A 16,193-nucleotide genomic window follows, 5' to 3' on the forward strand; every position below is an offset into this window, starting at 1 on the left:
AAAAAAAAAAAAAAATAGCTGGGTGCCTATAGTCCCATTCGGGAGGCTGAGGCAAAAGAGTCGCCTAAGCCCAAGAGCTGGAGGTTGTTGTGAGCTGTGATGCCACAGCACTCTATCCAGGGCAATAAAGTGAGACTCTGTCTCTAAATAAATAAATAAATAAATAAAAATAAAATAAAATATCTTTTACCTTCACTACTGAGTTTTTGGTGCCCATTTAAATTCTGGATCATAGTAAGTGCCTAGAGGAAGGTTGGGTGGGGTCTAGGAGAGACTGCCCCCCACCCACAGTTCCAAGGACTCTCCCGGAGGCTGAAAAGCTCAGGTAGCTTTTGCCCTTCAAACAAAGGCCAGGCCTCCTGCCAACCAGGGCCAGAAGCACAGCCTGAGACTTGTCTGTCTTTGACACCTATTGCCACTGAGCTGCTGGCAGCCACTGGGCCACTTCCTTCAGAACTCAGCCTGGCTAGAGAGCCTGGCACCTCTGTGGGCAGAAGCCTGTAGAGGTGTTAGACCAGGACGTGTCCCTTAAGCCCCCAGCTTAAACACTATCTTGGGCTTCTAGATCCAGGCACTCAATAAATAATGAATTCATTGTTGAATGAATGAATGAATGAATAAGCAAAGGACTAAAGCTCCCCCAGGAGCCAGAGCTCAGCCTGCTCATTTGTGCAGGGCTGTGCCCCACCGCCCTGCCCAGATGGGCCTGCCTCAGTCACACCGTCGGCAGCCAGAGGAGTGTTTCTTGAGCACGCACCTGTTAAGCCTCCTCTGATAAAGCCCTGCTGTTAGCCCTGCACTATGTGGGGTTAGCGTTCAGGGTTCATGCAGCAGGTGTGTTCTCCGGCTCCCAATCAGCCAGTCCCTGCTCTTGGTAACCCTTGGGCTGGGCCCTGGATGGTCCTGCAGTCCTCTCACCCGTCCGCTGCCTGGAGCCTATGCAGCCTGCTGAGGCCTCGTGCCTGGTCATCTGCCTTAGTGCTGTGGTCTGCCTCTCCTATCTCAGAGTCTGGTGCCTCCCTGCTCACGGTGGGCCTTGGGATGGAGCGGGAACCCTGCATGCCTGGATGTGCTCTGAGAGAATCTCTGGTTGTGTAACCCAGAGCAACTTACTCCAACTCTCTGAACTCCAGTCTCTCACCTGTAACATGGGCCAATAATACCTGCTTCTCAGGGTTGACATTCATGCAGTCAGTCAGCCACTAGGCATGCTGCAGGACCTGGGCACGGGGAGCTCAGTACATGAGAGCTGTTATCTTATTTATTCAGCTTTACTGAGGTGTATCTTGACAAATCTATACACTCATGTAACCACCAGAACAATCAAAATATAGAACATTCTGTCCACACAGAAAGTCCCCTGTGGCGTTTATGGTCACGTCCCACCCACCACTGCCAGACACAGGCACCATGATCTGCTTTGTCACTGTGGATTGGATTTCTCTCTTTCGGGACAGCATATTAATGGAATCACATTGCACGTAGTCTCTGGTGTCTAGTTCAGCAACACGTGTCTGAGATTCACCCACGCTGAGACACACATCAATATTCCTTCCTTGTTATGGCTGAGTAGTGTCCACCATATGGACAAACCACAGAAAGGTATTTCACGCACCTGGTGAAGGCCATTTGGGATGTTCCCAGTTTGGGGCTGTTACACATAAAGCTGTTGAAAACGTTTGTCAACAAATCTTTCTGTGTACTTATGTTTTCCTTTCTTTTAGTGAAATACTTACCAGTGGGATTTCTGGCCAGGTGTGGTGGCTCACGCCGTAATCCTAGCACTCTGGGAGGTCAAGGCAAGCGGATCTCTTGAGCTCAGGAGTTCAAGACCAGCCTAAGCAAGAGTGAGACCCATTTCTACTAAAAATGGAAAAACTAGCCAGGCATTGTGGCAGCGCCTGTAGTCCTAGCTACTTGGGAGGATGAGGCAAGAGGATCTCTTGAGCCCAAGAGTTTGAGATTGCTGTGAGCTATGACACCATGGCACTTAACCCTAGGACAACAGAGGAAGATCCTGTCTCAAAACAAACAAACAAAAAAAAAATCACACAGTGAGATTTCTGATCACATGCTAAATATATTTAACTTTCTAAGAAACAACTGAACCAGTTTCCATAGGAGCTGTACCATCTTGCATTGACGACAATGTCTGAAAATTCCTTTTGCTTTACATCCGCACCAACACTTGCCATTCTCCATCTTTGTGGGTTTAGCCACCTAATGGATGTAGACTGGCACTGCACTGTGACTGGATCCCGCTCCCCTGATGACCAACAATGTGCCACACTGTACTTATTGGTCATTAATACACACTCCTTGGTGACATATCTATTAAACTCTTTCGCTCACTATTATCATGTGTTCCTTGTTCGGCCTCTTACTGAGTTATAAAAATCCCTTGTCTACGTTGCCTCCGTCAGACGGGTGTGTCCTAACTACTCCCTGCCAGCTGGGGGTTTGCTTTTGCGTTTGTCCATTTTGTGTTTCCTTCAGCCCAAAGACTTTCTGGAACTTTCTTATAGGCAGATCTGCTGGCAACAAATTCTCTTAGCTTTTGTGTGTTATTTTTTTGTAACAGCTTTTAGATTTTACTTATATACAACATAATGTGCAATTCGTCAGGTTTTAGTGTGTATTCAGGGTTGTGCAACCATCCCCAGAATCTATCATATTTTATTTTTTATTATTTATTTATTTTTTTGAGACAGAGTGTCACTATGTTGCCCTTGGTAGAGTACTGTGGTGTCACAGCTCACAGTGATCTCTAACTCTTGGGCTTAGGTGATTCTCTTGCCTCAGCCTCCCCAGTAGCTGGGAGTACAGGCACCTGCCACAATGCCCGGCTATTTTTGGTTGCAGTTGTCACTGTTGTTTAGCAGGTTCAGGCTGGACTCGAACCAGCAAGCCTCTGTGTATGCTGCTGGCACCCTACTCACTGAGCTACGGGTGCTGAGTCCAGAATCCATTTTAGAACATATTTTTCACCCACAAAAGAAACCGCACCCCCTTTAGCAGTCTTGCCCTCGCTTTTGGAAGGCTTCTTCCCTGTGTTTTTTTGCCTGATATAAAACTGTTCGATAGCTATTTTTCTTTCAGTACGTTAAAGATATGGTTCCATTGTTTCCTGGCAGGCACAGTTCCTGATGAGAAGTCATTACTTTGTGCTTCTGTCGATACATATTTTTTTCATCTTGCTAGTTTTAAGATTTTTTAATCACTGATTTTCAGCAACTTGATTATGATGGATGATATGGTTCGGATGTTTGGCCACTCCAAATCTCATGTCTAAATCTGATCCCCAGTTAGAGGTAGGGCCTTGTGGGAGGAGTTTGGGTCCTGGGGGGTGGAATCCCCCATGAATGGCTTGGTGCCCTCCCTCCGTAATGAACAAGTTCTCCCTTTATTACTTCACAGGAGAGATTTTTGTGTAAAAAAGCCTGTCACAGTCTCCTCCTTCCTGTCTTGCTGTGTGACACGCCTGCTCCCCTCCACCTTCTGCCTTGACTGGAAGCTCCCTGAAGCCCCTACCAGAAGCAGATGCTGGCACCATGCTTCTTATACAGCCTGCAGAACCAAGAGCCCATAAAACCTCTTTTTCTAAAAAAAAAACTAAATTACCAAGCATGAGCTATTTCCTTTATATGGACTATAACACAAAATGGATGAACACAATGGAGTTGGCAGGGTTTTGTTGTATTTATTCGGCTTAAAGTTGGTTGAAATTGTTGGATCCATGGGTTTATGGTTTTCATCAAGTCTGGAAAAATTTCAACCATTATTTCTTCAAATATTTTTGAGCCTTCCCCCAACCGAGACAGACAGAACTATAGCTGCAGATTGCCGAGGCACTCTTCCTGTTTTTAAGTCTTTTTGTTCTCTCTTTGGTTAAGTTCAAAAGGTCTCTATTGCTGTGTCCGATCTTGTCTTTTGCAATACCCAAGGTACTGCAAATTCCTTCTAGGGAATTTTCCATTTCAGGAATTATATTCTTCATTTCTAGAATTGGTTTCTTTTTATATCTTCCATAACACTCTCCCACTCAGGTCATATTTCCTTTAAATACGGAAACATATTTACAATGTCAGCTCATTTCACCATGGCTGTGAATCTAGATTTAATGCTAGACTGCTCTTCTGGCTTTGAGTCACATTTTCCAACATCTTTTTATGCCTAGTAATTTTTAATTGGATGTTATATATGATAAACCTTACATTGTTAAGTGTTGGATTTTTTTATCTTCCTATGAAAAGTGTCGGGCTTTGCTCTTGCAGGCGGGGGTTTACGTGCAGCCAACACCATCTCTCAGAGGCTTGCTTTGTACTTTGCTAGGGCACAGTTATTGCAGCTTTCACTCTAGGGGTGCTTTAGTCTTGTTAATGTGGCAGGACCCTTTCCGTGTCCCTCTTTCATGTTCAACAAGAAATCTCTCTGGTCAGAGCTCAAGTATGTCTAAACCTCATGTCACGGCAACCCTGCCAGTCTCTGCCCCACCTCGTGGTGTCCTCTGTGTCTGTACTCACAGCGCCCGTGCTGGTCTCTGGAGCTCGTGCCCTGCGCTACTCTGCCTTCCCAACCTCTGAACTTGGGAGGCCGCCATGTCCCTGTGGGGCTCCCCTCCCTGCACTAGCCTTCAAGACACTGCCTCCAGGCAGAAAGCTGGGGTGATCCTAGGGCTCCTTTTGTTTCTCCCTTCTCTTTGCCCTGAGCTGCCTGTACTCTGCAGTCTGGAAACAGTTATTTCACGTACTTTGTCCAGTTTTCTAGTTGTTTATGGTGGGTAGATGAGTCCAGTTCCAGTTACTCCAACATAACCAGAGCCATCAATTATTATTTTTAAAATACTGGCTTCTCCAGAGGTGATCTATTGAACCAACTGTGAGCATGTCAACCATCATCTCTAAGCTACGTATACACAAAGATCAAACATTCAGATAATCCCTGGGAAAACTCTGACCCAAGTCACACTGCAGTGACACACAGGGACTCTCCCATCAGAAATGTCCCTTCTCATTGCCACCCCCTCTCTCCAGCATCCTCTGACAAAAGGTTCCATTTCTGTCTCGGGCACATGCTGTAACTACAGAGAACTGCTTTGGAAACAACACTGAGAAAGTCCCCAGCAAGCTGGGTGTGGTGAGACAGGGGAACAGGGCAGAAAATCAACTCTGTTTTATTTTTTTAGTCTTTGTTTTCTAGAAATGGAACATTTCCCTTGGGAGGAGTGAGCTGGATGCTGCGGAGGGGGAGGGAGGGGCCAAGCATGTGGGAAAGTGCCCGCTGGCCTCTTGCCCAGTCCCTCCCCAGCAGTCACCATGCCGGGCACTGGGGACCAGGGGCAACCAGACAGCCTCTGGGCACTCCCCGGGATGCCCACAGGGCAGAGTGCTAGAAGAGGTACAGTGAGGAGAGGAGAGGGCCGGGGCTGCGGGAGGAGGGAGGCCAGGCCCCACTCACCGACAGACTGCACACACAAAGCAGTCGGGGTGGTAGGTCTTGCCTAGTGCGGACACCACCTCGCCCTCAATGAACTGGTCACAGCTGAAGCAGCGGGTGCCGTAGAGCCTCTGGTAGTCCTGCGTGCAGATGTACTCGCCCTGCCGCACGAAGAAGCCGCCCTCGGCCAGGTCGCAGCCGCAAGCTGGGAGAGGAGAGAGAGGTGGCATTAGCAGTGGAGATGACCGTCTCTGCAGCCCCCCAGTCCCAGGGGGAGCCCCCTCCACACACACACCCCACCTGACACTGGCCTCGAGGCCTTGGCACCAAGTCCAGGGCCCTCACTCAATCTTTGGGGGTCCGGGCTCCACAGACTGGCTGCAGTTACTGCCCTTGGCCTGGAGTGGAATAGACTTTTGTTGTGGCAGGTTTTGGAAAAGAACCAGGCTTCCTAGAGGAGCCAGCCTCCCACCCTGACTGGATGCTCTCCAAGCCTCCTTGACCCTACCAGGTTGCCCCATGAGCCCCTTCCTGGTTCAGGTGAGCTGTCTCCAGCACCAGATGTATCAGCTCAGGAGGGAAGTTAAAGCCCAAGTACCTGCTATGTGCCAGATCCCAGGGGAGGACAGTCGAAGTCCTATGGTCGGTGGCCTGGTCCCATAAATGCCTCCCACAATCTTTTGGCCTTCACATCCTCACAGACCTTGACCATGATGTGGACAAGTCCAGATGCCCACAATCTAGAGCCTGAGGATACCTGAATGTCAATCTTCCTTGTCCCCTACGCCCAACACACACCTGCTCCAGGAAGTTGATGCTATGGTGTCCCATGGAGGGGCCAAGGGAACTCTGCCAGACAGGGAATGAGATACCCATCCTTGGGACTTCCTGTCAGCTGCTGCCAGCTCAGAGGCTCTGAGCTGGTGTCCAGGACACATGCATGTTCTCCCCATAGGCTCCCCTCCAGTGCCAGTGGCATGTGGGAGCCACGCACAGCTTCAGAGAGAGCAGCCTGTGGCCCACACTGGCTAGCCGTGGCCCCTCCCTGCTGGAGGGACAGAGGAGCCCCTGTAGTCTTGGCCTGACATGGTCACCTGGTCAGCCTGGGGTTGTGACAGGGCAGAGTAACTCACAACCCCCAAGCTGGAGTTTTGAAAACCTAGGTAGCCCTCCTACACATTAAAGCTGACACCTGAAATTTGCAAAGGCTGCAGTTTCTGTATAAGGTAAATATGGAGACCTTTAAATTTCATTTTTCCATTTTCCTTTTGAAAGCAGCCAGTGGATTATTGATGACAAAGTGAGACCACCAATGTCCATGTACAAAACTTCTTCATCAAGCTCTTGATAACCAGTTACAGCTACCACTGCAGCTAGACAGCCTTCCTTCCCAGGACTGAGTCATCTCCACTTCTCCAAGGAGGTGTCCACTCTCCCGATAGGTAAGACACAACGCCAGGCAGTTGACAGCCACTCCTTGGAGCTGCTTGGATTTGAACCCCAGCTCCTCATCTAGAAAACAGGACCTACTTCAAAGGTATAGATGGCAGCCCAGATGAGCCCCCGATGAGCTCTTGCTGGCCACCATCCAGGACGTCATGGCTAGTCCCAGGAGGCCTGAAGCCAGCTCCAAGCTGGTGCTGAATTCTCCTCAACACCCTGTCTGAGGCCAAGCAAATGCATCCTGACTCAGGAGGAACAGACTATCTGGGGTCTGTCTTAGGCAAGTTATAGTATTTTTACATATACACCACCAATAGCAAGATAGCACCCAAGAGGTGGGAAGGCTTGGAGCACTCATGGCTCCGGACTCGGCTACTTTTCTATTTTTCATACAGATGTGATGACATTAGCTGTTCCTTGGAGGAGAAACGGATGGCAGTGGTTGTGGTACCCCATTAAAGTGATGTGAGTGCGTCACGGAGCCTGAGGGGACAGAGCTGGACAGCCTCCTAGCTGGGCCCTCCTGCTCTCTGGGAGACAACTAGTCAGAGTCCAGCTGCCCTGAGCATGCTGAGGTCACTGCAAAGCAGATAAAACCTATACTGCTGCCTCTCAAAAGAAAAAGTCCACATTCTCCAGGAATTTTAGAAATCCATATCAAAACAGGACACTGTTATTTTATTACATTTTGCAATATATCAAATTAGCAAGAACACCAGGGGGGCAGCAGAGCAGGTGCGGGTGACAGTGTCTGCTATCTTTCCGGCACACACTGGTGTCATTTACGAGAAATAGGACAGGGTGGAGAATGGTATCACTTTCTGGAATATCCCTTGGCACTGATGCTAAAGAATGTGGAAACTGCGCCTGCCCTTTGACTTATGCCCTCTCCTGGGATCTATCCCAAGGAAATGACCATGAATATCCACAGAAGTTCAGCCGAAGCATGTTCCTGCTGCAGTACTACAGTACAGTGTAGTGAATAGACACCAGGCTTCAGAGTCAGACAGGCTGGGTTTAAATCCGCACTCCCACTTCTTCCCAGCTGTGTAACCTTGGGTAAGTTACTGAACCTCTCTGAACCCTGGAGTCCTCACCTATGAAATGAAGTTAACAATACTGAGCTTACAAGGTTGTTGCAAGAAATAAAGGAGATGGGGTATAAAAAGCTGATTAGAGGCTGGGTGCCACCTGTAATCCTAGCACTCTGGGAGGCCAAGGTGGGCAGATTGCTTATGCTCAGAGTTTGAGACCAGCCTGAACGACAAAGAGATCACATCTCTACTAAACATAGAAAAACTAGCCAGGCGTGGTGGCAGGCACTTGTACCGCCAGCTACCCAGAAGGCTGAGGAAAGAGGATCACTTGAACTCAGGAGTTTGAGGTTGCTGTGAGCTATGATGCCACAACACTTTATCCAAGGTGACAGAGTAAGATTCCGTCTCAAAAAAAAAAAAAAATAGCTTATTACCTAGAAATGATTTAAGTGTCTAGCAATGGAGGAATGTCTCTCACTTGAGATCCCTTTCTGCTGTGAGCTATCACAGCTCTGCCTGTGATCCTGCCATCCCTGTACCCTGTTGGGAGAGGCAGTGCAGAAGGAGGAGTGCCCTGGGCCAGGGCTGAGGCACACCTCTCCCAGCTTCCTGTGATCCTGGGAGCCCTTGGCTGTTTATTGCAAATTCTCCCAAGGGTCCAGAAGGGAAAGTATGCAAGCAGGTTGCAACACTCCCTCTGACTCCCAGATCACCTAGAGCTGGTGGCTATTTATAGTCCCAGATGGACTGGGCCCACTGACAGCTCCACCCCTGTTACCAAGTAACAGGTGACTCATAGCTGTCCTCCCTGGACACACATCCCTCCCTCCCCACCCGATTCTTTGGCTCCTGCTAAAATCATGGACTTTCTCAGTTCCGCTGCTAATCAGACCAGAAAATGCCTGCTTCTCTGAGGTCACACTTGGTCGTGGCCTCATCTTCTCCTCACTGCAGTGTTTCCAGGACATTCATTGCAAGTAAGGAGGTGACAGATCACAGTTTTTTAAAACAACATAATCCAAAAGCACAGAGCTCAGCCACCCATGAAGGGCCAAGAGAACCAGCTTCATTTTTCTAGACAGATTTTAAGCTGCTTGTAAAACGGCAACTGCTTTCCTTTTCCAAGGACCTACTATGTGTTCACACTTTCACCATATTTATATGGGCCTATTCACTCCCATTTTGTAGTATGAAGACAGTGCCAGCTGAATTTTAAAATGTATCAAGAAACAGCCATCTCCTCACCCCGTTGTCCAAGCCACTGTCACCTCTGGCCTGAGCTCCAACTGCCTTGGGTTGTTTCTGCCTACCCCTGTGCTGGCCTCCCTACCCTGGCACAGTGCCCAGCCATCCACAGAGACCTAGAACAGAGCAGGCTGTTTCTCTGGGTCCCTCACTGGGTATCAGAGCCAAAGTCTTCACCAGGACCTCCAGGCCCTAGCTCCCCCTGCCCAAGGGATTCCTGCTGTCCCCACACCTGCTTCAGGGGCTCCACACTGGCTGTTCCCTCTGGCTAGAATTCTTCTCCTTCTCAGGGGAGAACAACTAATTCCTTCCCCTACTTCTGCACTTCAAGGCCACCTCCTCCCCAAGGTTCACCCTGACCACCCAGTTTAAAATTGTAACTCCCAACGCGACCTTCTCTTGCTGGCTCATTCCAAATGGTTTTACTGTCTGTCTCCTGCGCCAGACTGGTCTCCTTGAGGATGGGATGTCTGGTTTCTTCATGGATGTATCCCAAGCACTAGAATAGTGTCTGGCACATATTAGGTGCTCAAAAAATGGTTGTTGATCGAATCTTCCAGTTGGAAAAACTGGGTTAAGAAACGTACCTAAGGCTCGGCGCCTATAGCTCAACCGGCTAAGGCGCCAACCACGTACACCTAAGGTGGCGGGTTCGAATCCCCAGCCCGGACCCGCCAAACAACAATGACGGCTGCAACCAAAAAATAGCCGGGCGTTGTGGCGGGCGCCTGTGGTCCCAGCTACTTGGGAGGTGGAGGCAAGAGACTCGCTTGAGCCCAGGAGTTGGGGGTTGCTGTGAGCTGTAATGCCACGGCACTCTGCCCAGGGGGACAGCTTGAGGCTCTGTCTCAAAAAAAAAAAAAAAAAAAGAAACGTACCTAAGATCCACCTGAACTGTTGGTGGCAGAAGTGGGATGTGAACCCAGACCTTCTGGTATCAAAGTCCAAGCCTGGGAATCCAGGGACAGGAAGAAAATTATGTCATTTCTTTCACAAGTTTTCCCAAGTAAACTTAGACACATCAAACAAGTGCCTGGTTAGCAGGAACTCCACATCAGGGGACCTCTTGAAGCAGAATTAGACTGTGATGCAACTGTCTTCCCTGCTTACAGAGCCTGCCTTGGTTTGACTAGTAACATCTACCTGAGCTTGGTTTGACTGGTAACATTTCTACCTGAGGGTAGACATGGTGGTCAGTCACAATCCTCCCTCCCCTCCTTGCCAGTGGGGGCAGCATGTGAGCTATTTCTGGCCAAAGAGTCACATAGCAAATCAACAGATGACTTGAGGGAAAGGGATCGCCTCCCTGATCAGCAGAAGGATCATGCAAGGAGAGTGCCCTTTGCCTATGCACATCTCCCCCATCCCTTCCCAGGTTGGATGCCACCATGTGAGGATGTGATGCTGGAGCAATGGCAGCCACCTTGAGACCATAAGGAGAGACACTGCTGATATGCGTTATGCGTAGGAGGATATGTGGGAGAGGGGACAGTCCATGGAAAAAAGGAGAAAAAAAATGGGTCTTTGATGACCCTCTTGAGTTGTTAATCTAATCAACCCTGGGGTAGTGGTGGGAAGCTACCTCTAAACTCTAAATTAAGATGATAACTATCCATGTTGTTAAAAACACTAGGAGTTGAGTTTTTTTTAATTCCTTGAAAAGCATCCTTAGTGATTTATAAACTGCATTTTCATGAAAGCCTGGATAAAAGATTAATCTAGACCATGGGGTTCTTGTGCTTAAGCAAATGCAGTTCCTTTGAAAGCTGAGCTGCTTTGTCCACTCTTCAGCAGGAGAAGCACAGGGGCCACCACCATGTCCACAGGGCCCACACAGTGCCCGGCACAGAGTGATAGTCTATATCTGACGGTGGAAGGCATGGGCAGTGGGCCTTGGGGCTGGGCCTGGGTGCCCACAGACTCCTGCCACTGCTTGGGGCTGTAGTCACTAATGCTTTGAGCAGCCACCACAGATGGAGCATGACTCTCAGGCCCCGGGTCAGAGTGTGGCTGGTGAGGAAGGGGTTACAGTTAAAACCACATCTACTGGAGGAGACGGAAGGGACCTGCCCAAGTGGACACCTGGGGACAGGACCTGGGCAGTTCCCACCACCTACTAGGTGGGAACTGCCAGGTGACTGGGTCACACCAGATGACGGGTGGGGGGAGGAATCTGATGTACTTCACTACATGCCTAAGGTCCATGCTTATGGAAAATCCTTTTAAATAAAGTGAGCACTTCCCCTTTGTCTTTTAAAATAGGCTTTTAAAAAGAGCAATCTAATGGGTTTGGCTTTTCAGAAACATAGCCAATGTATCTTTATGGAGAGTTGCGAAAATTAAACCAGACAAACGCTGCAATGCCCTGGGAAGCACTAATGAAAAGGAAGAAATGCTTCAGGCTGCAGGGAAGGGAAGGCTTGAGCACAGGACAGTGGCCACCCCCTCTCCTTAGGGAAGACCTCTCTGGCACTGAGCACCCCCATTGCTTTGAAGCCTGTGGTGGGGGACCCAGAAACAGGGAAAAGCGGGTAGACAGTGATGCTAAAGCCTGTCACAGTCACCCCCAGTCAGGCCTGTTCTACCCACCCAGTGCGTGTAGGGGAGCACGCTGCTCATGTCATCATCTTCTAGCAGCCCCCAAAGCTGCCACCCTGGGGTGTCCCTGGGTCCTCATTATGAGGACTCGGGCTGGGGTGCCTGGGAAGTCAGGGTACTGTGGGGAGATGTCACAGGGGGCTGAGCCAGGCTGTGCATGCACAGGGCAGTCCCGGATCTGGGTGACTCTGGGGCATCAGGTGACCCTCAGTGACATCCCTAATAGCCATCATGCTCATGGACAGGGTATTTGAGGTACAGGGCTGGGTCCACCTCAACCCTAGGTACCCAGCACACCTCCACACCTGTCCCCCTGCCAAAAATGGGGCAGCTCACTGTCTTTCCTGAGTCACCTGTCCCTGCCTCCAGGTGCCTGCCTGTGGGCTCCAACGCTCTTCAGGCCCAGTGGCATCAGGGTCGTGTCTGGGGTATTTCTCTTTCTGCAGCAGAAGTTCCCTTTGCAAACCCCAGGGCCCTCCACACACAGTCTTTATACAGAGCATGGGAGACAGTGGACAAGTGGACACGGAGGTCTTGGGGGTGGGGGTGTATCTGCTGCCCTTGCTTCCCCCTCCTCCGCCCTTATCCTCCCCCCTTTCCCTTCTCCACAGAAACCTGGGAGGGGAGGCCCTGTTTGGGGACTGCAGGCTGGCCAGGATCAAAGTCCTGGACCAGCTCCCAGCACCTGCCGGCCTCAGCTCCCCTCTCTGACCAGGCCAGGCAGATTCCCTCCCACCTGAAACAGCCTCACTTCTGACAGGCAGATTTCTACTGTCTGCGAGTTATAGCCAAACACCACCCTCTCTCCACCAAGTCCTCTCTGGATGCTTCCAAATCCTTCTCTGTGGGCATCCCCTCCTTGTCACTGGTTTTTACTATAAAAAGTCAACTTTTCAAATTGTGTTGCACACCTTACCTAACATACTCATCTCCCTCCCTGGTCTGTCTCCCTCCCTGGTCTGCCTCCCTCCTCTGTCTTCGGGGCCTGGGAGAGGCAGGCTGGGCCCAGCCCAGTGGGGCCTCCTGGGACCTTTTGTGGTGCAAATGCAGGCAGCCCCAGGTCACTCAATTACCTACTTCAGACACATTTCCTCTAATTCTGTTTGCCAACAAAAGAGTAAACCCTCATTTCACCTGGGTAGCAGGAATCTCCAAAGGCCTGGGAAGGGGCACACCAAACCCACAGGAAAGGAGGCAATGACCAGGCTGGACTGCCACAGAAAGAATCTGTAGTATTGTTAACGTAATTCCTTTACAAATGCAAACTCTTTGGGTTTAGATACATCAAACTGGCTTTGTTTGCATATGAAGAAATGCTATTTTCATATATTTTTAGAAAATTAAATGCAGATCTGTTTAGTACCATTTCTGCACAGTGGAGCACGTATTCTCTTCAGTACGGAGGAGGGAAAGGCTGGAAGGAGGCGTGCATAGGGGCCTTCTGAGAGAGAGAGCCTGCACGCAATTATTTGTTATACTTTTCTTGTCCTTTTTGTATTATTTGAATTTAGTATGTTATTTACATTATTTGTTACAATTAGAAAAAACTAAAGTGATTCCATTTGGCAGTGTTCTTGGCACACCTCTGGCTGCAGGTGCCTGGGTGTCTGCAGCCACACGAAGTTCCCACGTACCCCACACTTTCGGGTTCATGTGGCTGACAATGGCCTTTGCCTTCACTCTGCTCTGGCCACAGAATCGCAATTCTCCAACACTGGGTCAGCTGTATGAGCACAGCTCTGGGGGTCTGGACTTTTGCCCCCCAACCCTCCCTGCTCTGGCAGATTCCTCTATCACACAAGTGACACAGGCACGTGGAAAATCACAGTGTCGGATGCAATTCCAGACTTGGAGAAGTTCCTAGTCATGACTGGAGTCTCCCTGGGACATTCTGTAGGGCGAGGAATGGCCACTGGGAGGCTGGCCGGAGGAGGCTGGGCTGCAGGCCTGGAGACACTCACCCTTGCAGACGAAGCACTTGATGTGGAAGTACTTGCTCTGCACGCGCAGCACCTCCCCCTTGCACACATTGCCACACGTGTTGCACAGGATCGCAGAGCTGGGTGGCTTCTCCAGGGGGCTGTGAGCAGCCTGGGGCTGTGACACTGTAGGAACAGAAAAGCTGATTAAAGGGAGGCAGGCACCAGGCCCAAGGATGTGAGGACACAGGGCCCTGTACCACGAGGCACAAGCCCCACAGGGCATCAGACAGACAGGAGTCTCCTTTTCTTTGGCAGATGTAGGCCACCACTGTCCCTCCCAAAGGATGACCTGATCTCTGCTGTCTAGAACCTCCAGGGTCCCAGAGGCCAGGCATCTCCCTGGTGAGTTCACAGCCCTTCAGCAGCAGAGGAGGGACAGCATCCTCTCCACTGCAGGTACAATAGCCACAGTCATCTTAGGAATTTGCTTCACATTCTCTCTGGGTCCTGGGACATTGCTCTAAATATTGTTGCTGTCTCCTTAAAGCTGGCCGTGATGTAAGAGGTGCTGGGCAGATGAACAAGTTGGGGCAAATGGTCATAGGGCCTGACCATAGGCTCCCAGGGACTAGACAAAGTCACATACTCGCCATACCTGTCCCCCTAAAGCAGAGGTAGCACATAGGTCATGGGGGCCTGTGGCAGAGAAGTCTCAGGTCTGCCCCAGGGCTCCCAGCTGAGCAGTGGGACAGCCAGGTGGGCAACAGTGATAAGCTGGTGGTCTACCTGGCACTGGGTGGGGCTCCAGGGAACCCCTTTAGCTCAGAAGCATGAGGAGTTGGCTAGACGGAGAGGGGAGGCTGGGTGTGGGAGCAGAGAGCCTTGTGTGCAGGACCCATGCAGGTGAGCAGGATTCATATGAAAGGTGTGGGGGGGGCAGCCAATGCTCAGGCTTGGGTGGGTAACTTAACCTAGAAGGACAGATGACCCCTGGAGCCTAGGGTAGGCACAGAGAGGTGGGGTCGGCAGGAGGTTCTGTGGCCAAATGGTTGAGGCTGGAATAACAGCCCCCAAAGATGTCCATATCCCAACCCCTGGGACCTGTGCATATGTTCCCAGACACTGCAGATATGATTAAGAAATTCTGGACTGTCTAGCTCAGCCCAGTGTAATCACAGAGTCCTTGGAGTCAGAGAACATTTCCCAGCTGTGTCAGAGGGAGACATGGCTATGGAAGGTCAGAGGGACACCACATTGTTGGCTTTGAAGAGGGAGGAAGGGGCCCAGGAGCCAAGGAATGCAGGCACCTCCCGAAGCTGGGAAAGGCAAGGACAGGATTTTCCCCTCCTCCAAAAGGAACCAGCTCAGCCAACAGCTTGTTTTAGCCCAGAGAACTATAGGATCACAGGTTTGTGTTGTTTGAATCCATTAATTTTGGGGTCAGTTATTACAGCAGCCAAGGAAACTGGCACAGTGGTCAACATTTTAGACAGGCCAGCGATACAGGTGCAGGGCCCGAGCACCCCCCATTCTGCCAGTCACCCCTCGTTTGGGGGCAAGAGTCCCCCAGGACAGCAAGAACCAACGCAAGGGCAGCTGCCCAACACACGCCTTCACGTGGCCCAGGCACTGTGCTGACGCTGGTGTCCATCCCCGTGATCATACTGAGACATTGAATGCACAAATAAACAATGGCCAGACTGTAGAGAAAGACAGAACTCGGCCCACAACCCGCAGCCACCTGCCTGAGAAACCAGTCTGTGTCTCCCGCGTCCAGCTAGGAAGCCAGCCTGCTGCACGCCAGACTCCCAGCAGCCGGTGCTCTCTCAGCACCAGGGAGCCAAATGAGAACTCTGTAACCACTGGCCCCAAATGGCCTGGAGCCACCAATGTGGCCTCCCCATCTGCTGGCACCCCTGCCCACAGATGGGGCTTTGAGCCCAGGACCGTACAGAGAAGGACCCAGATCCTTCTGGGGGCAGCAGGCCTTTTGAAAACGGATATTCTGAACAGCACAAGAATGGTAGGTGTATCTGCCTGGGGATGAGGGTGAGGTGTCAGCCTGGAGGAGCAGGTCCAGGAAAGGAAGTAAATACCACGAAAAATAATTCGGCACCACCCTGGGTACCCTGGGCCCAGGTGCTAACACCAGACTCCAGTTTCAAGAAACTCAGGACGCTAAACAGCAAAGGGGATGGCACAGAATCCAACAGGGGTTCCCCCCACGCCCAACTTCCTGTGCAACCCCTGGGGGCCCAGTGACAATTATCCCTCTGGGCTAAGTGTCCATACTTGTCCCACACCTCTTTCATCCACAGCATCTTCACAGATATCACCTCATCTAGGGTTGGTGAAGTTGGGGAGGGGCAGAAAGCAGGGTTTTCTGGAATTGAATGTAAAATCCCCATGCAGAGCAGGCATTGGAGTTGCAGCTGGAAACCTCAGTGCCTGCTCCTGCTCACCCGCCCTAGGGCCTAGGTCCACATCAGAGGCTCTGTCAGAGGGTACAAGG

General features: G+C 50.6%; 1 protein-coding gene across 1 annotated transcript in view; it reads right to left on the minus strand.

Moving 5' to 3' along the window:
• ABLIM2 (actin binding LIM protein family member 2) overlaps nucleotides 1-16,193 on the minus strand; it is a 189,812-nt gene that overhangs the window by 118,669 nt on the left and 54,950 nt on the right. The window contains exons 2-3 of the mRNA XM_023518759.1: nucleotides 13,721-13,864; nucleotides 5,458-5,641 (exon numbers count right to left, since the gene is read on the minus strand). Coding sequence (XP_023374527.1) covers nucleotides 5,458-5,641; nucleotides 13,721-13,864 — 328 coding nt within the window. The remainder of the gene's footprint in view (nucleotides 1-5,457; nucleotides 5,642-13,720; nucleotides 13,865-16,193) is intronic.

The sequence above is a fragment of the Otolemur garnettii genome, unplaced genomic scaffold (assembly GCF_000181295.1).
Source record: "Otolemur garnettii isolate 467f Iridium unplaced genomic scaffold, OtoGar3 scaffold00146, whole genome shotgun sequence".
NCBI classification, from domain to species: domain Eukaryota; kingdom Metazoa; phylum Chordata; class Mammalia; order Primates; family Galagidae; genus Otolemur; species Otolemur garnettii.